General features: G+C 50.1%; 1 protein-coding gene across 6 annotated transcripts in view; it reads right to left on the reverse strand.

The window, feature by feature from the left end:
* The window catches only part of ABLIM1 (actin binding LIM protein 1), a 239,380-nt gene that overhangs the window by 69,098 nt on the left and 145,622 nt on the right, over positions 1-24,660 (reverse strand). For 4 of the 6 annotated variants that reach the window (XM_081104375.1, XM_081104373.1, XM_081104376.1 and 1 more), the window contains 2 exons: positions 15,290-15,416; positions 13,811-13,904 (listed from right to left, as the gene is read on the reverse strand). In XM_081104375.1, coding sequence (XP_080960501.1) covers positions 13,811-13,904; positions 15,290-15,416 — 221 coding nt within the window. Of the gene's footprint in view, positions 1-6,325; positions 6,536-13,810; positions 13,905-15,289; positions 15,417-24,660 lie in introns of those variants that run through there. The other 2 variants (XM_081104378.1, XM_081104377.1) reach the window with 2 other exon arrangements.

The raw sequence follows: 24,660 nt of genomic DNA on the forward strand, positions 1-24,660 counted from the left end.
ACCAACAGGACATCCTGGGACCCGAGACTCATAGACTTGTGTCGGGGAGATGCCGATGATTAGAAACATGTGGTTATGTTCAAAATGTGGAAGAAATGCTATGACGTTTTTAATTTTTAGGTTTTTTCCCCCTAGTCTTTTCCACTTGAATGTCTACCAGTGGCTGCAATGTTTTGTTTTGTTTTTCAGTAAAATCTTTATGTTCTAAGGAAAATCAATGCAACCCTGGGAGCTGAAGGAAGGAAAACTGGTACCGAGGGCTGCCAACGGAACCACCAGTGAAAGTATATACAGCAGGTGAACTTTTTACTAATAGATTTGTTTATATATGAAAAATGAGAGTTTAAATCATCAATTAAGCCCTGTAGTTTAAAAATATGTGACTTAAGATCCATCAACTAGCTGTCTTTAGAGATAAATCAATAAGCTCATTTATCTATATAAAAGCCTAAGTAGCTATGACATGCACTGACCACCAGGGGGAAGACGCTCAATGCACAGGCATGGGAACATGGAACAGACTGATGAATCACAGAGGGAAGGGTGGGAGGAGATTAACCAAAGATCTTATATGCATACTAGAGGCCCAGGGCACGAATTCATGCACTGGTGGGGTTCCTCGGCCTGGCCTGTGGGGATCAGGCCGAAACCAGCAGTCCAACATCCCCTGAGAGGTCCCGGATTGTGAGAGGGCGCAGGCCAGGCCGAGGGACCCCACCGGTGCACAAATCTGTGCACCGGGCCTCTAGTATTTATATAATATTATAGATATTATAAACATTTATAAGCAAAAAATAAGGAAGAGAGGGAGGAGGTGAAGTCTTAGGTTTTATTTGGCAAAAGCCTATGGCAGGCACCCACCTGAGAAGGAGGAGAAAGAGGCCACAGAATATGAGTTTTGAAGCCAGAAGTCTTGGATTCAAATCCTGGTCCTAACAGTAATCACCTATACACCTTCTGGCAAGCTGCCCCGAGGCTCAGTTTCCTTATTTGCAAATCAAAGAGATGCATGTATAAAGAGCTAAGGCAGTGAGAACTAACAATAGCTACAACTATAATCTCCCTTTCTTACCTATTCCTGCCCTCAAGAGGCTTACCCTGCAGAGGATGGTGGGCATGTCCACACGGGACTACAACAGGGTAAGACTTGGTGTAATGGGCCAAGTGAGAGGGGAAGGGAGGGGAAGTGACCAAGACTATGGTACGGGGAGTCAAAGAGGCATCACAGAAGAGAAACACTTCAACGTAAAGGGGAGTAGGTGTTTACTGGGCAGATAACACACCCTTTTTCCCTCCTTTCCTCCCTCCTTCTTTTCCCATCATCCGTCCATCCATCCATCCAGCCAGCCACCCGTCTGTTTATTGTGATAATGTTTTAGGTGCTGGGGACATGGCAGCATCTGTCATGAAGCAGACATTCTAGCAATGAGTGACAGGCAATATGCATGCACACAAACATATGTGACTTTTTGGGGGGCAGGGGCGAGTGCTGTGAAGAAGATAAAGCAGGGCCATAACACAGAAGATGACCCGGGAGTTGGATGCGTGGAGGCAACGTTAGGGAAGGTGATCAGGAGGCCTCTCCCAGGAATAACAGGCAGGTTGACAACGCGCCACCGAGACCTGGGGGAAGGCTGCTCCAGACAGAGGAGCAGCGAGTGCAAAGGCCCTGCGAGGGAAAGGGCGTAAGCTTGTGGGACAGAAGGAAGGCCGGCGGGGCTGGAGCAAATGCGGGGAGAGATGCAGGTGACCAGGTTGGGGAGGGCTGTGTAAGCCCAGATAAGAGTTTTTACAGCTCTGAGGTTTAGAGTCAAAACAAAAACCCAGTCAAGCACATTTTTCCCCCTTATGCTTTGTAAAGCACAAAGGAAGACTGAAAATCTACACCCTCCCCACAGTGGCTAGGCTCTACACTTTGTTATATAAGAACCAACACCTTCTTTCATCTGTTGCCAGAGCCAGATACACTTTGCATCCTAAACAAGCGGCCAAAACAAAGCCGAAAGCTGGGCTTAAACTTTGTCAGGGGACGTTCTAAACTTGGCAAAACCCAGGTCTCCATCTTTTCAAGTATGTTTGTTTGGACAAGGTACCCGGATATCAGCACGGATGCAAGGAGCCAGCTGCAGGGAACTCAGACGAGCTAACACAATTCTTATTTAGCAACAAGGAAAGATGAAAGCAGTCTCAAGTGTAAGCAAACATGCGCTGATTCATCTAATGTTTACAAGCAAAAAAGACCTCGATCTGAACAAGCAATGCCCAGGAGGACTCAGGCCTGTATTTGCCAAAAACATTCTGGGCTTGGTGAATGAGAAGCGCGGCGGTGTTTGGGTCCCCTTTATTAGGGGTCCCCTTCCCCCCCAGGGCCACACCTTAAGCCTCTGTAGCTTGGGGCACTGGTGAGACTCATTCTTGCTCCTCTAGACTCATACCAGGGGCTCTGCTTGGGAAACGGGGCTGGGGTCAGTCTGTGAACTTCAGCTTAAGATGATCTTTGGCTTCTTTCTCTCACTACTGTGCTTTCCTTCTGCATGTTCCTCACCTGGACACCCATGTCCTCACCCCTGCTTCAGGCAACATGGATCATTCGAACCAGCAGCATTCTCATTCCTCAGGAAGATGCTCCCAGTCCCCTAAGACCAACTACATCCTTAAAGTAAACAGGGTCTATTTTTTCTCTGTGTTCTAAGAGTTCTTTCTTTTGACTGGATAATTTTCTTAAACACAAAGAGGTTGGGAATGCTCTGCCTCTGGGTGAAATCCCAGGGTTGGACCCACGAGGCTGCCTTAGCCTGTGGGTTCCTGAATAACAGCATAACAGCGGGATTTTAATTTCTGGGCCTCATGAAGAAAAATGTATAAAGCTCTTCCTCTCCAAATTCTCCAAACCACAGACCCCCTTTCCCTGCATCCTTAAAAGATCCCTTTGGTAGCCCCTCAGCATTAAAAGCTGGTAGGGTGGGGACTGGATTTCTCCTTTTGAAAAAACAAAACAAAACAATAATAATATGCAGAACAGCCTCTGTGGACAGGACACAGGCTGCAGACATGTGAGCTTCTTGCAGACCAAGCTCTTAGGTGGTCTTTCTATGGGAACCACTGACGTTCAATTGTTTATTTATTAACTACTGAGCAACCAACATGGGCAGGTGCTGTGCCACATCCTGGGGATAAAACAGACCTAAAATACCAGCCTCTCTACATTCGTGGGTCTTGGGTCTACTGAATTGGGGGGGTGGGGGCGGAGTTTTAATGATTAGGAAATGCGTCTAAGAGACACATGGTATATGATGCCTTGGTACCTCCAGGTAGAGGCAACAGGAAGGTTTGCTTCCCCAAAAGCAGAAAACACAACTTTGATCACACCGTAGGCCAGTCTGACCCTATCACCAAGAACGGACTCCAACACGTACAGGCATTTCCCAAAATGTTCGGCCAATGCCAAGTGCCACACCCTGTCCCAACCGGGCTTGGGAAGAACCCCCTAGAGCAGCGGTCGCCAACCGGTGGTCCGCGGACCACTGGTGGCCCATGAGGTCCAAAAGGTTGGTGACCGCTGCCCTAGAGAGTGGCCTGTCTCCTCCCGTTTGGGTGGCAGCTCCTGAAAGGCACGGCGCTCAGTACAACGTGCCCCGTTCTTGGAGAAACACCATGAAAACGTAATACAGGTAGCGTGTTGGTGAGAACTATCTTATGAGGCCGTGACTGTATACGTGAAGCTATCATTGGCGCGTGGGGTCACCAAAAGAAAGGGAACTAAGCAAAACTGGCCGTTCCCGATGTTTTGTACCGGTATTTGTCTGCTACAACATTATTCATTTTGTAAGCTGTTAACCTCTGAGAGCAACGTAGCGGCAGCATATACTAAAGATGTAAGAAAATTTTTAAGTGGAAAAAAATTCCAACCATTTGACTTTACTGTCATCTGTGAGTTGGAGAAAGGCTGTGACTATTCTATTTCATTGACAAAATGAGACCCCATTCCTAGACACTCAGAAAGTTGGAGACGCACTGGTAGAGTCGGGGATGGAAAAAAGAAATGAAAGCCCTCAGCTGCAGGCTCCAGGAGAAAAAAATCAAACAGGTGTGTGTGCGCCCACCTGTACTCAAAGCCCACATATCAAGAACCCTGTATTTGCAGACTGGATAAGTGATGGGGAATTATTTGCTTTATAAAATGGGCTATTAAGTGAGCTGTGTGTTTTTTAAATAGTACATTCCTGGGATGCACTTAATCTTGACTTCAACGTAGAGAAAGAAGTCTGATTGCTATGCAACCAAGGCACCCGATCAAATCAGGCCTGTAAAGGGCCCTGAGGGGAGAGGCTGAGAGCAGAGTGCATATCCAGGACAGCGCTGAACTGCTCCCCGCCGCACCCGATGTCATTTCAAACCAAACTAACAAAACAAAAACCAAAATGGTCAAGGCAACATGTGTCCTATCTGGGTTCTTTGACACAGCCACTCTCCCTGGGGTCCAGCCCCTGCTCCCGGCCCTCTCTTCCTCCTCCACAGCAGGAGGCCTCAAAAGTGGGGTTTTTAGAGCAGTGGTTCTGAACCTGTGGGGGGGGGGGGGAGATTTGCCCCGCAGGGAACAATTGGCAAGCCTGGGGAGGGAGTGTAGTCCACAAGAAAACAGCCCATCCAAATGTCAATGGTGCCAAGAATCCATTGAGGAGGCAAGATCCTGATCGTCCCTCTAGAAAGTTGGGGTGCAAGTACTGAGTATTGGGGACTGTTCTGTTCTTTTTATATATATATAAAGTTGATCTTTTAAATATATATTTTTTATTGATTTCAGAGCAGAAGGGAGAGGGAGAGAGAGATAGAAACATCCATGATGAGAGAGAATCATTGATCAGCTGCCTCCTGCAAGTCCCCTACTGGGGATCGAGCCCACAACCCAGGAATGTGCCCTTGACCAGAATCGAACCTGGGACCTTTCAGTTTGCAGGCATACGCTCTATCCACTGAGCCAAACCAGCTAGGGCTGTTCGGTCCTTTTAAATGAGCTACTATTTAGTTGGAGGGGAAAACCCGCAGATCTCGGTTGTCATGATATACTCTTCCTTGAACCCGCTGGTGCAAGGGTTCAAGTCACTGACACAGGAAAATGCCCGAGAGACCCACTTGAAAACATTGGGTGAAAACATGCATTCAATGTGCCATAAAGAGCCGCTAGGCAAGGCCGCACACTTGGTCTTCAAAAGCCTTCTGGAAAGTAATTTATACCAATGAGCCATGGCAAATTCACCTATTCTGTAAGTCCATCTTGACTCAACAAGCCTTTTGATCCACTCTAGAATAGCAACAATTGTTTTGTAATTAGTTATTTTCGCTGGCTTGTCGGGACCTGTTGGGGTAATCTAAGTAACTTCACATCCTCTTAACATTCCTCAGGAGGCTGCCTGGGAGAAACCAGGCTCCATTGTCTTCCAAATCCCCAGCCCCCGTAGGTGAGAGATGAAGAGCCCAGGGCGGCTACACTCCTGCTGGGTTTTGGTCACTCACTTTTCTTTTCTTAAACTTTCCCAAACCATAAATCTATTCCTTTCACAGTCGAGATGATTTTTTCTTGGCTCCTTCCTTCTTCAGTGCTAGCACAGCACACCTTAAAACTTTTTTTTTTCTAAAAAAAATAAACTTTATAGTGTGGTTTGATTAATAGCTGGGTTTTTAGAAAAAACAGAAACGACTTTTATTTTAAAGGCAAGGATCTCTAGATTTCTCTCATTTCCTGCCCAAAGAAGCAACCATCAGCCTCTTTCAACCTGTAGCTGTAAAATATGAATAGCACCCAAACGTTTTGCTTCCTCATTTTCATTCATGGGAACTTCTTAAAGAAAAAAATCCCACACATTTATAGTGACAGAGAAACATACTCACTTCCTCATGCCACCTTTACCACCAAACCCCCTAAAAAAATGACTCTAAAGTCCTTTCACTTCAAATATAAATTTCACTGAGAACTACGGACAAAACAAAGCAGATCTTGAAGCCATCCCCTCCCTGCAGTCTCGGGGCAGCCGCCTGAGAAAACAGGCATTGTTTAAAAAGTCTCCAAACTCTCTCAAACAGCCCGCCTTCCCGCTCTCTCCCCGAATCCCGCATCAATGAAAAGAAGCTGCATCGTTCATTTTTGTGCCGTAAGAAAAACGGGAAGTTTAAGTGAAAAGCATCCCAGGCCCGTGCAAGTGGCTTCTGTGGCCAGCATCGAGCTGACCACATCTGGAGGACCCAGGGGTCTCGGGGTTCGCCCAGGAGGCCGGGAATCTCATATCGTCCCTGCAGAGCAAGGTGCCTCGTGCAAGGCCAGCTTTACCTGATGCCAGGGCTCCTTCGACTTCTGCTCCTTGGCTGCGCTGAGCAGGGAGCTCCTTAGGGCTTCACCCCCCAAATCACGCCCGGCCGACTGGGGCTCCCCGCCCGCCTGGGTTACAGGAGGCCCCTCCGACGTGCCTCTCTGCAGACACACCAGGAAAAGGAGCAGAGGGCAGGCGCCTCCGCCTCCTCTCCTCCCCTGCTCACTCGCTAGTGCAGCACAGCAGCCACCCCTGCGGGCCAGTCCATCTCGCCCCAAAGGAGGGGGGTAGGTTTCCCTGTTTACACGCAGGTGGGGAAAGTACCATTTTCACCTGCGCTCCCCAGTGTCTGCATCGGGGCTCTGACAGTCACGCCCCCCAGGCAGAGGCTGGCATTGCAAAGAGAGCCTTCTGCTTTTGAAGTTTCTTTCTGGGGCTGGAGACATGGGAAGGTGCGCCGCTGAGCACGGCATCAGAGCTGGCAGCCGCCTCCAAGCCACTCACTGCCTCTGAGGCCACGTTAGGAGCCCCGGATGGAAGTGCAATGAAAGGAGTGCACCGCGGTTTGTGTTGGTTTTTCTGCATTTTCCTACTCAGACATTTTTTAAAAATATTTTTTTACTGATTTCAGAGAGGAAGAGAGAGGGAGGGAGAGATGGAAACATCAATGATGAGAGAGAATCATTGATCAGCTGCCTCCTGCATGCAACCCGGGTCCGAGCCCTGACCAGGAATGGAGCTGTGACCCGGCCTGGTTCATAGGTCGAAGCTCAACCACTGAGCCACACCAGCTGGGCTGTTCAGACATTTTTGAGGGAAATGTGACCCCAGGAAGGCTGTGTATCAAGCTTCCATGATTCCTATCGTTGGTACACTTTGTATTTTGCTCTTTTATTGCAGCAAAAAAAGGTATTCGGTAGCCACATTCCAGACACTTGGCCACACCTATCACCTCATTGTCAACTAGACCATTCCGCAGCAATCCCGGATGAAACAGTGGCCAACGGCGAAATCACAGGCTCTTCATGTATGTGAATGGAGAGGAGCCGAAACCCCCCACCCTGACGGCACAGAACTCTCCCAGGCTCCCCTTTCTAAGGACTAGGGCGGGATTCTGTGCAAACTGCTGCAAATTTTAAGGAAACTAAAGTGATTTAGGGAAGTTTTTTATGGAGATTATTTGCCCATAAAGATCAACTAATAAAAAGACCCTTTATGTGTGTGTGTGTGTGTGTGTGTGTGTGTGTGTGTGTGTGTAAGCTTGGCCCAGTTCCCACCCAACACCAGGATCACCCAGAGTAGGGCGCCATGCTAAAGGCAGATTCTGCTCAGCCGGTATGGACCAGTGGGTAGAGCATTGGCCTGCAGACCAAAGGGTCCCAGGTTCGATTCAAATCAAGGTCACATAACTCAGTCTCAGGCTCCTCTCCAGCCGGGGCCCTGGTCAGGGTGCATGCAGGCAGCAACCAACTGATGTGTTTCTCTCACATCAATGTTTCTCTCTGTCTTTCCCTCTCTCTTCCACTCCCTTTAAGAAAATCAATGGAAAAATATCCTCCGGTGAGGATTTTTAAAATGCAGATTCCCAGGCCAGGCTGGACCCCTGACTCCTAATCTCTGGGTGAAGCCTAGGCATCCATCCTTTAAATAAGATATCCACAGGATGCTCAGGCACAGTGGCTTGAGGACCCCAGCCTTGCACGGTGAAACCCAGGCAGCTGGGACTGTGCCATCTACCTCCGCAATCCCTGAATTCTGACCCCTGTTGGGGACATTAGCAGGCAGCCTACTACTTGTCAGAAGGCAGAGGAGTCCCTCCTTACAAAGGGAAAAGGGACAGTCAGTGGGGCTCCCAGTCTCCCGGCTAGAATCGAGCTCACTGCCCCCCTGGACTCCATCCTCTCTCTTCTCTCCGATATTTGTAATATCAGCTCCTCTTTCAGATTTTATTTATTTAACCGTCTCTATGTCTGCCGGGCTGGGGAGAAAGAAGATGGTTCATGAGCAAATTTACCAAGCAAACCCCCAAATTTGCGAGTTTCTCAATAAAACAGGCCCCAAATCACTACCCAGTCCTTGGTGGGCATTAATGAGCGCCCTTTCCTATCCTTCAGACTGTCCATTTACATGGACGTGACTTGGGGAAGAAACTGAAGAGTAAAGAATCAAAGGATGGGCACAGGTTGCTGTCTGAGGTGACGGACATGTTCTAAAGTTGGGGTGTGATAGTGTGGCATCGCTGCATAAATATACTGGAGACCACTGAACCGCACACTTAACCTGGGCGAATTGCCAGCTATGTAACCAGAGGTGTCACTAATCACAGGGGTAGCTGGTTAAAGTCTGTGCCAACAGGACTCAGTGCTACATGAAGGAGCTGACATGGGCGTTTTACAGGCCGCACAAGCTAAGAGACCTTTCACTGTCATCTTAAATACTAACGTCCCAGCCTGGCTACCATGGCTCAGTGGTTGAGTGTCAACCTATGAACCAAGAGGTCACGGTTCGATTCCCGGTCAGGGCACATGCCCAGGTTGCAGGCTTGATCCCCAGCAGGGGCCGTGCAGGAGGCAGCCAATCAATGATTCTCTCTCATCATTGATGTTTCTATCTCTCACTCACCCTTCCTCTCTGAAATCAATAAAAATATATTTTTAAAAAATACTAAAGGCCCATCTGGGCATGGCATGGAATAATTAAAGAGAACAGCACGAATCCTCCAGGAGTTCAAACGGACCCCGATGCTGCTCGGGTGGACGCGTAAGGTGGGCACTGACAGCAGGAGAAAGCTTGTGGCGTTTACGTCCCACGTGAGTGAGAGGAACAGGAATTCAGTCGGGTGGTGAGAATTTATGCCCAAAGAGTACGTGGAATCTTTCATAATTCTGGCTCAAGGCCATGGCAAAAACTCACTGTGGGGAAAAAATCATTCACGTACACGTCTGTATTTAGCAGCTGCTAGGTGCCCAGTAAAAGGTAACAGGAAATTCTTGCTGAAACAATGGTAGACCGAATTCATGGGCATAAATGCACGTGACTGTCTAAAGTTACGTGGTGTACGTGGTGAAATTTTCAAACCAAAGCATCGACACGACGAGTAGCATGGGTGTTAACTTGTGCACCTGAAATAATCACATATAACTAGCCCGACTCCAGCATTCAGACAGGAAGTTCAAAATATTGTGCTTTTTAAATATGTATATTTTTATTGATTGCAGAGAGGAAGGGAGAGGGAGTTAGCTAGGAACATCAATGATGAGAGAGTCACTGATCGGCTGCCTCCTGCAGGCCCCACACCAGGGACTGAGCCCGCAATCCAGGCATATGCCCTGACTGGGAATCGAACCACGACCTCCCAGCTCAGAGGTGGACGCTCAACCACTGAGCCATGCCGACCAGGCAAAATATTGGGGTTTTACAAAATCTGTTTCTTCATTTATAAATGAAGGAAATGAAAAACATTTCTTGATGTCCTGTATGTCAAGCACTATCTCAGACAACTCACCTATCTCATTCAAGCCTTCAAGAGGTATTATTATCCACATTTCACAGGGGAGGGTGCTGAGAGTTTAAACAGCCTGCTAGTCCTTACTCAGCTCCAAGCGTAGCTACTGGAATCAAATCCCGGTGAGCCTGGCTATATCCAATTTTTCCTACTAACCGTTCCTCGCTCCCTCCCACCTCACCTAAGGCCTCTCCAGGCTCCAAAATTCCAGATTCTATCTGTTTCCAAGATGCCTGCAGCTTTGAGTTTTGCTGACGGGCCATGGAGATGGTGTACAAACAGTTTTCATTTGTAAGTGGCCTTATGGGGTTGGAATCACTGCCCCAGTTCATTTCCGTGGCACTGGATGGGCACCAGCCTCAACTGCCCCTCCTCCTGACTAGCTGGCAAGTCTAAGCAGGCCCATCTGCCGGAATTGGCATCAGAACTCCCCTCCAAGGCTGGAAGCCGCGAGGTCCAGGAAGCGAGCTCACTCAGGTGGAAAACCAGAGAGCAGCAAGCCTGTTCCGCGCGGGACAGCATCGCGGCCTGTGACAGGGGACCCACCGCTCCGTGTCCCCTTGGGCAGGTCCTGGGCCTCGGGGACGGTTCACCTCCGAAACGTCCCCAGGGAAGTGGAAGGAGGCACGCAGTCCCCTGAGCACAGCGAGAATGGGAGCCCGTGGTTCTTCTTTACACACGTGGGTTACTATCCTGGCACTGCCTGTACGTGCTACGCACAGAACAAGGGCGGCGCTGTCATCAGCCTGTCTTTGGCGAATCCCCTCTCCGCTGGTGACAGAAAGGTCAGATGTCACGTGCGTGCCACGGGATAACCCACGCTTCTTCTCACGAGGGCAGACAGGTCGGCCCAGAACAAGACCTGCTCTCTGCGCGTGGCTGTCCCAGCACCACGTGCTTCAAACACCTTCCGCACAAGGAAGGCAGGGGACCGGGCCTCCCGTGTGTAGCCTGAGCTAGTCTCACGGGACATCAGCAGCATCTGTCCCCGGGCTTTAGGAAAGAGTAAAACCAAGCCACCTCCAGAGAATCCAGGAAGAGGATCTGGTGGGATCGTGTTGTGATTCTATTTCCTACTGGCCAGGAGTCCAGCAGGAGGGGGCGAAAGAGAGTCTAAATCCAGCCCTTTCATCCATGTTTCCCAGCTAACAGATAGAGGCAGGCCCTGACCTTCTGCGGGATGAATGGAAAGGCATTCACAGGGCAGGAGGATCTGCCACGGCCTACGCTGGAGGGCCTGTCCCTTACGCCGTGTGGTACACAAGTCGTTACTGACATCACCACGCGCTCCTTCCCGGGGAGCACATGGGCACAGTAAACACCACACCAGAGACATGTGCTGCCGGCCTTTTGGGAAAGACAGGAGGACTGATTTCCTGGGTGTGGTGACTTGAGGAAGAAGGGGGAGGAGAAGCTGATGAGACCGGTGCAAGCAGAGCAGAACGCCATCTCCCCCCCCCCCCCCCCGCCCCCACACACCGCTCCCCCTGGCCTCCGGGTCAGAATGCAGACACCATGGCTTCCCTCTGTCTCTGAGAGAAGCGCTCACCCAGGAAGGCAGGTGCCCACTCAGCGAGGCACCTTCTGCGGAGGGGGCCGAGCTGCCCAGGGAGCCCGTGGCTGAGAAGATTTGTCTAGAAGGAATCCGTGCAGAGCTGCATAAACAGAGTCCCCAAGGGATGTGAATTGTGCAAGAGACAGAGAGACGAAGAGTAGTCATCAGCCGAGGGGACAGCCAAGAGCGAGGGAGGGGACTCCGGGCAGCCATGTCCCTTAACCCTCAAGGTTTCTGTTTCCAGTGTGACATTTGCTTCCCCCCCCACCCCACCCCCCCGTGCTGCCTTCATTTTGGAATGATTGTCCTTTCTTCACGAGGTTGGCAGGTAGCAATCTATACCCCAGAAAGGAAGATTCCCAGAGTAAGAGACCCCCTAGCACCACCCACCAAAGACGGAAGGAAATGCACATCAAAGAGATACTCTCTGACATCCACTGAGATCTGTGAACTTAGTCTGAAGTGTCAGGAGCTTCCTGTACCATCAGGCTGCGAAAGCAGACGGCGGGGAGCGGGAGGGGCGGAGAGAGGAGGAAGGCTGCTTCAGAGCAGAGCTTAGAGGTGGAGATGGAGACAGGAGGTCGAGTGGCAAACCCCAGGATCTCCCCCTCATTTGCTTCTGAACTTCTTCATTAGGAGGCAGGCTGTAAGCAGCATCAGAAAACTCCTGCATCGATAAGTTAGTTAGCATACACCTTGGAAATGTGCCATTTAGAGTAAGATCTCTCTAAAAAGAGAATCTTGTAAAAAACAAGACTGAGAGCAAGCTTGTGACAGATAAACCTTCAGCTCAAACGGATGCTATATGCCGGGTGCTATGTACCATTTCCAGAAAATCGCCCCCCCCAACTCCAGCCAACCACTGACCTGCTTCCGGTCCCCATGAATTTACTTATTCTGGGTATTTCCTCTAAATGGGAGCATACGGTATGAGGCTTCCCCCCTTAGCAGGGTTTTAAGAGGTGTCACGTTGTGACCTGTGCGGAATTCTTTCTTTCTAGCATGTCACCGTCCGTGTAGGTACATTTATGGACACTCATCCATGGACTCTTGGGTTGTTCCCATCTGGCTCCTGAGAACAGAGCGCCGTGAACATGGGTGCCCATGGATTTGAGTCCTCCCATCCATTCTTCATACAAAAATCTGATCCAATCACATGATGCACCAGCCGCAATTACTTCGAACTCCTGAATGTGACCCTCGACCCTTCCACTCCGGCCCCTCCCCACTCGTCAGCATCATCTCACACCTGCACGCCGGCCCAACTGGCCTTTTGTTTCTTGCCTGTGCTGTGCTTTTGGTCTTCCCCTCTGAGCCTCCGCAGAGGCGGTTCCCTCTTCCTGGAACACCCTTCCCCTGGGTGAGAGGCAGCTTATCTCCCAAATCCAATTCGCTGCACTAGCTCCCAGCACAGAGCCAACGCGGGCCCCTCTTATTTTACGGACAGAGAGGCATGCAGAGCTCGCTGTGGGATGAGGAGGGCCACGCTGGCCCTGGCTGGGAAATCCGGCAGAACCTGCCCAGAGACAACGCGGGGGCCTCTTGGACTGACATCCTGTGTCTCTGAACCACGCCCTGCTGGGAAGCTTGAGTATGTGGATTCAGGGCCCTGGTGTCTGCCCAAGCGATGTGACAAGCCGCAGGACCAGTCGGTCGCCTTCCCAGCTGCTCGGCACACATGCTCCACCCTGCACTGCGGGCCGGCTATGAGGCAATCTTTGCTTTTCCCGTCACAACTGGTCAACACCCACAGGCCTGTGCGAAGTGAGGTGGTTCCACAGACTCCAGGGGAGCGCGGCCAGCCCAGAGGCAGAGGCTGGCGGCCGCTGAGACAGCAGGAAGTGAGCTCAGGTGCGAGTCAGTCACACCTGAACCCACAGGCTTCAGCTCCGCCCGGGCCTCAGGGCTCTGGGCCACACAGGATGTGGACTTCTCAGGGCTGGAAGTCCCCTTCCATCCACCCTTCCTTTTCTCAGCTTCAGTTCTGAGCCTCTGCTCCCCGAGTACGTGCACACTCATATGCACACATGTACTGCAAGAGCACACATGTCATGCACACTCCCAGGTGTACGTACACGTGACACTCCCACACATGCACATGCAAAAGCACACGTGTATATACATGTAGACACATGGCTCTAACACACTCCTCTCCTCTTCTCTGACTTCTAAAAATAGTCTAATACAACCCTCCCTTCCACATAATTCCTAACAGCCCCTTGAGCATTCTTTCCTTCCCTTCAAATTCTCCATCGTTTCCATGTCCACATGAACATGTAGTAGAAACTGCCTGTGAAGACAGTCGACATGTTGATCTCTAAGACACGGGTCATCTACAACCTTCTCTCTGCCACACGTGAGAAAAAATGGGAAAACAGACTCCCACGCGTGTCCGAGGGCCTCGGAGGGAAACGGCGCTTTGAGGGCAGCCCGCCCGTCACTCACCTCCAAGACTTTGCCTGTGATGAACTGGTGGCAGGCTTCACACTTCACCCCGAAGAGCCCCTGGTAGTCCTTTTCGCAGTACGGAGCGCCGTCCCTGCAAGACGACAGAGTGCTCAGCGCCCGAGAGGAGGCCCCCCGGCGGGGAAGCCACCGGAACCGCGCTGCTCTGGGGCCGGGGCCAGATGGTGGGAGACTGTTTCTCTCCCGCCCAGTGTTCACGTGCCTGGGGATCAGACACGAGCAGAACCCACGAGACCAAGCGATCCAGAGACAGAGCTGTGGTCCTGGGCCACACAGAAACCACGGCCACGTCGCCGAGTGCTCCCCAGTGCCCGTCCCTCGAGGGTCTGAGGCTCACTCACCGAGCCCTGGCATCGTTCTCGACCACCGCCAGCCAGACGGGCTTCAGGTGTGGTCTCAGCGCTCCCCTCTCTGGAGGCCCTGACCTGCCTCCCCACCCCACTCCTCGTGCTCACACACAGAGCCTCGGCCTCCAGGAGGCCTGCGGGGCCCAGGCCTTCTCGTCCAGCCCCCATAACCGCCGTGGCTTCCTCGGTGCGCAGTGAGGATGGCACCGCACGGCCTGTGGCCGAGTTCAAAGGCACCGCTCTGGATGGCCCCGTGGCCCACGGCCCTCAGCCCTTGGTGTGCGTTTAAGAGCCGAGCATCTTCCTCTTCTCACTTCAGCTCTGCGTCAGAGGCACCTCTGGGGGGTTCCCACAGGTCAGCCCAGACCTACAGGGTTAGGTTTTTGGAAGGCGGGGCCCAAACTACTTTTTGTTTGTTTTGCTATATTCTTAATTGATTTGGTATTTTTGAATAGCTGATATACTTGCCCGGTTGGAAGACATTTTTTTAAGCATAGAAAAGGTATATAGGGGAAATTTTCCCCTCATTGCCACTGTCTCCCCCAATCCCAACCCCGTGCCCAGTCTTTCTTAACTCAGAAGGTAACCATTGTAACTGAACTAGTTTCTCCAGCTGCATAAATATAAAACAAACAGAAACTCTACTTCACCTGCTGTAGCTGTTATCCACACCAGCCTAACACGAACCCGTTCTGAGGAGCTATTGTGGGCATTGGTCCTAATGGGCTCAGTGTCTAGACCCTGTGTGGGTTTTGGGGGGAAGGCTGGGGCATCTACAAATACATTCAACACCTGGAATGAGGACAAAGGTTTGTTAGTGCCAAATTGGGGGGTGGGGGGCTAATGAAGGTAAAATTACTGAATGCTTCATTGGTTACAACATATTAAATCGGCTTCATTCATTGTTAAATCAGGCAATGCCTAACATCTCTTTACATTTATAGGAGGCAAACTATGGCAAATGCAAAGGAATAAAATTCCTCGCACCAGCTTTGCAGCCAAACGTTCCTGTGGATCGTGGGGTGTGCATGTTTGTCATTATGTGCTGCGGGTCAGGGTGGGGGCCCCCGGAGCAGGAGCGAGAGGGCCCCCCAGGCCCAGCCTCACTTACTTGCTGATGTACTCCCCGGTGAGGACCTTCGCGCAGGACTTGCATTTAAAGCACCCCAAGTGCCACTGCTTTTCCAGCGCCAGCAGCGCCTGCCCGTTCTTGATGTCCCTTCCGCAGCCGGCACAGTCTGGAAGGAAGAGCAGCCAGATGTTACTCCCTGCGGCCGGGTGTTACTCCCTGAGCCAGGTGTCACTCCCTGAGCCAGGTGCTACTCCCTGCAGCCAGGGGTTACTCCCTGCGGCCAGGGGTTACTCCCTGCAGTCAGGTGTTACTCCCTGCGGCCAGGGGTTACTCCCTGCAGCCAGGTGTTACTCCCTGCGGCCAGGTGCTACTCCCTGCAGCCAGGGGTTATTCCCTGCGGCCAGGGGTTACTCCCTGCAGCCAGGTGTTACTCCCTGAAGCCAGCTGTGCTAAATGCCCGCACTCGGCCAGCTCTGAACCCAGTGTCCCCATCACACACTCAACAGATATTTGCTTAAGCAACGATTCCCTCTGCGCTCGCCCCGCACAGTCTGTCACTCGGGCTCCATCCTCACGCAGCGTGGACGCTCCATGAACCACGGAGGACCCAGGGGATGGATGTCCTCCATCCTGTATTTCCTCGGAGGTTAATTAAGTCCCCTCTGAGCTCCTGCTGGCCCAGAGACGACTCAATTACAGGGTCCAGGCTGTGACTTGGGGAAAGCTCTCGTGGGCCTGCAGTCACTGAGGATGCGTGGGAGCCGCAAAGCCCCCCAGGCTGGATGCCCCGCTTAGCATCATCACGTGGTTCCCAGAATGCCATGCTGCTCAGACTCTTCTGCCTTGTCAACCTAAACCGGACCCTCCACGCTTTGTCATCATCAAATTAAACGGCTCTTAACTCCTCAGCTTTCAGTTCTCCCGGGCAGACTCCGTGAAACTGGTCACAGAGAGGTCCTTCATGGTGAAGAGCGTGGCCCGGAATGAGCCGGTTCTGCGCCCAGCTCTGTGCCTTGCTGGCTAGTTCCCGTGATCCGGGCTGGTTCTCCCTTTTCCTTTTTTTTAAAAAATATATTTTTATTGATTTCAGAGAAGAAGGGAGAGGGAGAGAGAGAGAAAAAAATCTATGATGAGAGAGAATCATTGATCAGCTGCCTCCTGCACGCCGCCCACTGGGGATCGAGCCTGCACCTTGGCATCTGCCCTGACGGGGAATCAAACCGTGACCTCCTGGTTCATAGGTTGACACTTAACCACTGAGCCACACCATCCGGGCGTTGCCGCTTTCTAAGCCTCGGTTTGCTCGGGCGGAAGCCGGGATGCTGTTAGCGCTTTGCTCCAGCCTTCGAGGAGGATGTGTCCCGAGATGGACTCAGCACAGGGCTGGCAGGCAGGAAGCGGCTCTCTAAGCATTTGCTATTAGTGTCATTTCCACGATTATCCTGGTTATTAAATCATTTTCAGAGAAGTTGCATCTTTAAAAGAACCCAGAAGGATGTAAATTGGTGCGTCCTTTTTAGAAGCAACTTAAACATTTCCAGACATTTAACACCAATGTATCCAAGGAAGTGACAGCGCTGTGGGCAGGCCGGCTGAGATGTCCCCACGAGAGCAGGGACAGCACCGCAGAATAAAGCCATGTCCAGGCAAGGCCACGGGTACACAGACGGCTAAACACCCCTCACCTGACACATCACGACGGCTGCTCATTTACTAAGGACACTCCTAACCACTCCACTTCCCTCCTCCCAGAAAAAGAAGACGCCCAGTCACTGCTCTGCTCCTGCTTCTTGACAACACCCCCCAGAGCTGCTCCCGCTCCCCGGATCCTCCCTAAGGTTACCCAGCACAAGCCCAAATCCTAGAAAAGGCTCCAAACCCGCCCCTGGGTGTTGTCTCCCTGGCTGTAGTTTAAGTAAACCTGCTTTCCTTCCTTCCTTCCTTCCTTCCTTCCTTCCTTCCTTCCTTCCTGTCCTCCCTTCCTTTTTTTTTTTTTTTTTGACTACAGATGTGTAGAATTTCTAATGATCACTGGTCAGTAGGTAATAATGTGCCTTTAAACCCAGCAATTTCATGTCTAAGATTTCATTCTACAAATAAAAAGTGTATGTGTGTGTTCCCTGAAGAATACATAGGCATTCCCCGAAGCATTTTTGTAACAACAAAACTGAAAATAGCCTACATGGACATTAATGAGGGACCAGGAAATTAATTATAAGATAGCCAATAATGGAATACTGTGTGCTGTTAAAAAGAATGAGGTAGATTTGTTGTGGGCATGGAAAGATATCCAAAATTGAATAAGTAAACGAATCAAGCTGAAGAACAGTATGTATAGCATGAGCTCATTAATAGAAAAATAGTAAAAAAAAAAAAAAAAGTATGTGTATATTTGCACACATGCTTGTATATGAACAGAACAATTCTTTAAAAACACATAAGAAATCATAAAAGTCCTCAGTGACGGAGGACTTTACTTTTTATGCCACAACCTCTATGTTGTTTAATTTTTTTGCCATGAGAATGTAAAAAAAAAGAGTAAATATTTATAAAGTTAAAAACATATCTGCTATATGTTTAAATATTTCAGATTAGAATCTCTTTACATATAGCTTATTGTAAGCTGCGTGTGTATCATAAGGTCACAAAGCATTACATTTTTTAAAAAAATATATTTCTTTATTGATTTCAGAGAGAAAAGGAGAAGGAGAGAGAGGTAGAAACATCAATGATGAGAGAGAATCATTGATCGGCTGCCTCCTGCACAACCCCCACTGGGGATCGAGCCTGCAACCCAGGCATGTGCCCTTGGCCGGACTCAAACCTGGGACCCTTCAGTCCACAGGATGACGCTTTATCCACTGAGCCAAGCCGGCTAGGGCTACATATTTTTTTTAAAAACTAGGATTTATTATTATCCCAGCATCTCACCAAAAAATCGTATAAAGGAGATCTCACAGCTAGTAGTTTATTATAAAGATAAAACAGAAGACTATAATATGTATTCATAAATACCATTTTTAAAGGTTAGGAACACAGTATGTACCTAAGATGAATTGGTAGTTTTTAATGCAAGCTGAACTCAAATGTTCCATTATTCTAATTAGATCATTCCCACTAGGTGGCAGTAAAGATTTAAAATAATAAGGAAGACTCTGGTTGATTACATTTTTTTAAGTAGAAAATAAACTTTAGAGATGGCTTTTCAATTCTACAGCTGAAGACAGTTGGGCTGAGAGTTTGCACAGCTGTTCGAGGTCTCCCTCTGCACAGAGCTGAGGTCTAGGGAGATGGAAGATGCGGATGGTGAGGACATGGGCTTTGGAGTTAGGGAGATTTGGACACTAACCTGGGTAAACTACTCTCTCTGAACTCTCACTGCTTCACCTGGGAAATGCTGACCTACTTCCTCAACTGCTAAGAGGGGAGAGACCCTGCATGGTAAAGTGCTTTGCACAACACTCAGAACTCTTGGCACAGGTTGGGCATTCAAGGTGGTTCCCCTTTTCATCATAGGGGCAGAACTGGGGCTAAAAGCCAGGTTTCTCGACTCTAAGTCTTGCTGTCCTTACAAGCACACTAACGCCCAGATGCCCCAGAGCTCTGAGCCCATCTGAGAGCAACAACAACCTCTCTGATCATTCCGCACCGCGGGCTGTCGGTGAACCAGGCACCATGTATACTTCACAGTCACTTAGTCCCAGTGCCTGGCAGTCTGGAAGCTTCCGGCTCACAGGTGGTGTGCTGTGCTTCTCAGATCCGCCCGCCCGGCCGTGTCCCATGGAGGGCAGACGTCCTGCGGCTGATTTTCATAATGGTTTACAGAGAAGCAGTCACCGAACACTGAATGCCTTGAGCCAGGCAGCTGGGAAGGCTGGGCTGGAAGAAGAGGCTGCGATGAGCCTCTGCACCCCAAACCGTAAGACATAAATCAAGCAAGTCAGCCAAGACCACCTCCTAAGAAGGAGAATACTGGCCACCCCGCTGATGCAAAGGATTATGGTCTATTCCTCAGCCTCTGCCCGTGCGTTCCTCTCTGGACAAAACCAACCATCTTCTCCGCTTAAGCCTGATGTCATGGGGGGGGGGGGGAATGGGAGGAGATGCAGGGACAAGGAGATTCGTGCTGGATTGTTCACCCCTCCACGCTCGTTCCAACGAGGCTCCTTTATAAGAACAACACGTCCTGCTCTCGATCCGCATGCTTTTCAGCTGTTGAGAAAATTGTTTCCACATCCCCGAAGCAGCTGCTGATAAATATAGAAAGCGGGCGATTGGCGCGGGACTTCGGCCCAAGTCAGGAATAGGTGAGTACGGGGCACCGTCAAGGAAACCAAACCCTCTCTAGCCCCTCGCCAGTATCCTATCAAGGACGAATCACCACCAGATGTGAGGAAAGAAAAACCCAACCACAGCCTTGAACATGTCGTCGCTGCCAGCCTTTCATTCTCGATACCAGGAGCCAAGAGCAAAGCAGGGACTCAGCTGCTCACGGCCAAGTTAAACCGGCAGCCAAGGCCGCACCTGGGTCCGTTCCTGTCATTTTGTTCATAGGGATCCTGCCAGTCTCCAGGCTCCTTTAACTATCTTTTGTTTGTTTGTTTGTTTCGTTTTGTTTTGTTTTGTTTGTAGATAGGCCATGGACACCTGGGCTGCAAAAGCATTTAAATTGAAGGATGTGACAAATGGCCTCAGGAAGGAAGCTGTCATCAGCTGGGCGGCACTTAAGCCCGAATACCTCTGTTCTGTCCGCCCTCCTAGACTTTGCCCTTGGGGCAGAGTGAGGGCCAGAGGAATGTCTTATTCGTTGAAGCTGCCCTGTGTGGAGAAGGAGGACACGGAGCTCTAGAAAAGGGGACGGTGTGGCTACCAAATTCCCATTCATCCCCCCTGCCCAGGCCCTTGTGCTCCGTCACCCCTATTTCCGAAATGAAGGTGGAAACCGCCGTTCGGAGGAAAAGTCTCCTCCCATACCTGGATCAAAGCTACCAGAATACAGAAGGGGACTTTTCCTAGTGTCTGGGAATTTGGGGCTATGGACTTAGAGTGGGAGGTGGTGATACACAGTCCATCTGCCAAGGAAGGGTGCTAGGCATGTCCCTGCCAGAAGGACCAGGATAGCAGAATCCACCTGAGGCTCTCAACCCCTATACCTCTGCAGCCAGACATTCAAAAAGGAATAGAGGAGAGTCCGCAGGGAGCCGTTCACACCGCAGGAGTGAGGTGGGGTCCCCTCCCCGCTGCTGTGAAGGGATCAGAGGACCCTGAGAGAAGAGGTGGGCCTCCCGCCTCCTACCAAGATGTCTACTAAGGGGGACGCTCAGGCCCCAGGGCTGCGATGGGATCCCAGAGGAGCTTGTGTTAGGATTTTGGGACCAGCCGACTGGGGTGTCCTGGAGTTGGAAGCCTTCAGGAACAGCAAGTCTGGAGCCTGTGGAATCCGGGCAATCTGAAAGGCAGGAAGCCTGCTGGAGCGCCCCCTGCTGGCAGGCCACAGAGTGGCAGTGGTGTGGGTGTCCACTGCCTGGCTCACTGGGGATGCCTGTGCGTCCTGCGGCTGGGACCCACCCCGAGCATCCTGAACGCACACCCGAGAAAGCTGCCAGGCAGGGCTGGGGACCTCATTAGGAAGTGCAACGAGGAGACCGGGAGGGAGCAGGGCCTGAGCTGGGAAGCGGGGAGGGGATCTGCTATAACAAGTAGCCAGAAACTGCTTGCTTTTGCCAAGGAATCCAAAACCCACCCCCCAAAAGATGTCTCCAGAGAGTGCCAGCTAAAGAGCCTGCTGACGCCAGCTTTACAACACCGCTTCCCTTCTTCGCTGAAACCCCTCCCCCTGCCTGGACCCCCAGGGTCCCTACGCGGCACAGGAAGGGGTAAAAGGAGAGGCTGTGCCCCTCCCCCCACCCTCATTGCCGGTCTCCAGTTTGGGTGGGCCCTGAGCTGGGGCCAGGGTGCAGCTCTGACCTGGATGTGAGAATCAGGTTTGTAACCAGGCTGGACTTTTAAGAGCTAACAATAACCAGAAAGCTACAGGAATCCACCAAAGATATTATTAAGGGTAGGAGAGGGAGCTCTGAGAGAGGATAATTCTGTAGCAACAGGAAGAAATGAGGTTCTTCCTGGTTTTGACCCATCCTATACAGTAATTGTGCACCAATCCTACACGCTAACTGTGAGTAAAGGCTTTGGGGGCAGAGACCCGGAGTCAAATTCCAGCTCTGACATTGAACTAAGGGACCATGGGCAGCCACTGGGCCTCAGCTCCTCATCCGTAAAATGGGCTGGAGAGACGATGTGCAATCACTGAGCAGAGTGCCAGGCACATGGTAAACACTCAGTGCCCATGGCTCCCATGGTTGTAATAATCCCATAAATCTGACATTTCCTCTTCCCCTTCACAAAGAACTCAGCCCGCTGCCAGCCTCTGGGAAAGGCATTTTGGTTCCACAATCACCGTCAGCGTCATATGAACACTATTATTATTGTTGTTACTCAGCTTTTACCTTGTGAGCGGTCTTGCCCTTCCGTGATCTCTGTCCACTTAGGGCTCCCGCTCATCTGAAAAGGCCGGATTACGTGCCTCTTACAGATCACAGGACACTTGAGAGCCAGAGGGACCCTGAAGACCAGCTGGTGTGAGTGCTTCCTTTTATACCCTGGAACTAAGGCCCCGGTGGACGCGGGCTTTGCACAGGCCACGGGTAAGCAGTGTCCCGTTAACCACACAGAGGGCAGCCCCTGTTCTCAGCACGTGAACCCAGGCCGCTGCAGCTCGCCAGGCTGCTCTGGGTTAAACCTCCAACCACAGGTTCACCTCCCTGGTCAGTGCCTCTTGCACTGCCGGTGGGCAAAAACGGCCGCGATGGAACCTGAACATGAGGTTCCTTTTAGGGTAAAGACTATCGAAGCAGAGAATCATTGTGAAAATGGTGGAAATCATAAAAGGAACCAGAGAGGGACGTTTCTCTTTTAATTGATGCTGGCTGAGATACTGAAATGTTAAAAATGTCCACAGGGATTGTGAGCCAGTGTAGTGTGTTTCCTGTAAAATTTAAAAGATTAAGAATAAAACATATCATCAAGTTTCAGTATTGAAATAGTTGCCCATGTAAGTTCCAGAAAATGCAAGCTCTCCCCGAAATCCTCTTTTTGTAAATAAAAAAAGAAAATCTATTTGTCACCGACAAAGATGAGCACATAAGTTCATAGCCATACACGTGAACGAAAAATAAATAGAAACGAAATCACTTCAGAGTTAGGCTGGTATTAATAGAAAGTGGAATAAGGCTTTGGAGACCCTATAAAAGATTCAAGTGCTGTCCTTTTAATAGACTGTTAACTAGAGGCACTTTATGCCTGGCCAGGACTCATTCCAGGGAGCTTTAAGGAAAGCAGAAAACGAATGTAAATTCCATTCCACGGCTTGGCTAACTTGAGGTCCTGAATTTAATGACATCTTATCTTGTCATTCAACTGCTCCTCCAGGGCATGGATTTCTCATTATCTTGTGTGATAAAATGGTGACGCTAGAAGGCTAGAGAAAGCTGCTCTGTCCAAAAGCCAGAGAAAGAAGGGACCCAGAGAAGCAGGACCTGGACGTGGGTCAGACTCTGCTAGGTTGACAAGCTGCCTTCAACACAGCCTTCAACACATGTCAGATTAGCCTCTGACACGGACTCCTTCGTGGCAAGCACTGTTTGGGGCACATAGAGGCTGCCCACTTTCCACAGGACAGAGCTTCCTGGTTGGCTGGGTTTCATTGCTCCCTGGGGTCTAGATGTCTGTTGCCACCTGTCCTCATCCGTGAACTGACTGCATGCACCCATGCTGCCAGCCTGGCCTTTGTTGTAGGTCCTTCAGTTTGCAACCCACAGATTAAAAAAAATCCTTATGGTATGTTTTATAACAGTTGGCTTAGAGTTTTAACATCTTTAAGGTATAAAGGATCTGGGTATTTAAAAACCTTTCCTTGACCAAAAAGACCACATCAGTTAGTAGTGATAAGAACGTCGATCTAACAAGGGGATACTGTTGAAGGTTGTTTTCTTTCATCTTCATCTGGGCCCTTCAATATTGTCAGGTTCCAAACCAGACATGTATGAGCTGACAAATATGGACTGGCCACAGTCCATTTTTTAAAGTTTTAAGTTTATATATATTTAGAGAGAGAGAGGAAGGGAGAGGAGTGATAGAGATAGAAATATCATTGATCAGCACATCCTGCACTTCCCCCTACTGGGGATTGAGCCCGCAACCTGGGCATGTGACCAGGCATGGAACTGGTGACCTCTTGGTTCTTGCATCGGTGCTCAACCACTGAGCCACACTGTCCTGGCAAGACCACGGTCTATTTGGAAAAAAAACTGTAAACCAAGTCACTGAAATAAGTCCACAGAATTCTCTTTCTTTCTCTCTTTCTCTTTCTTTCTTTCTCTCTTTTCTTTCTCTTTCTTTCTTTCTTTCTCCCTCCCTCCCTCCCTCCCTCTTTCTCTCCCCTCCCCTCCTCTCCCCTCCCCTCCCCTCCCCTTCCCTTTCTTTCTTTCTTTTGCATGTCATGGCCAATACCCAGGTATGAGGTCACCATAAGAAAGGATAGAAAAAAGAAAAGAAAAAGAAAAGATAGATAGAGGGCAAAAGGAATGTGAAACTGCTAATGTGTTAGGCTAAGCACTTTTGAAGAGTGAGTTTTTAAAAGTCCTTTTTTTAACTTCTGAAATTCTATGCCGCTATTAGCCAAAAAAGCAATATGACGTCATAAGACATATTTTGAGAAGGGGGTAGAGGAGGTCAGAACGTTCATGTAGATGCAGTGTATTTGCCACTCTATGGCAAAGGGGTCTCCATGCTATAAATAATGTATATCTCACATTCCCTGAAAATGGCCAGAATTATTGTAAACGGTTTATATGCTGTGGAGTCTGTAACCTTGAACCAGATTTTCCACATCACCCTGGCCCCACTGAGGTCAGTTGCTCGCTTTGCTGTCCTGATGGTCACGCTGGAAACATTGTAGGCCAGACCAGCCTCTGACCTGCTATTTTAAGGAAGGTTCTTCTTGTCTTGGGAAGACAAATGCTGCACAACAAACAAGTTTTCATGGGCCACAGCAGCAACAGATGATCAGCCCTCACCAGGGCAGATGAAGGCGGGCCCGGCAGCAGCCATTGCCCAAGTCCTCTCTAATTCCATATGTGACCAAAAAAATCCTATCTTTTCTCCTTTAAAAAAAATTAAAAAATATTTTATTAATTTCAGAGAGGAAGAGAGAGGGAGCGAGAGAGCAGAACACCAATGATCAGAGAGGATCATTGATTGGCCGGCTCCTGCACGCAAGCTTTCAACCTGGGCATGTGCCCTAGACCAGAATTGAACTCAGGACCCTTCAGTCCACAGGCTGATGCTCTATC

Source organism: Myotis nattereri (assembly GCF_964212035.1).
Source record: "Myotis nattereri genome assembly, chromosome: 13".
In the NCBI taxonomy this organism is placed as follows: domain Eukaryota; kingdom Metazoa; phylum Chordata; class Mammalia; order Chiroptera; family Vespertilionidae; genus Myotis; species Myotis nattereri.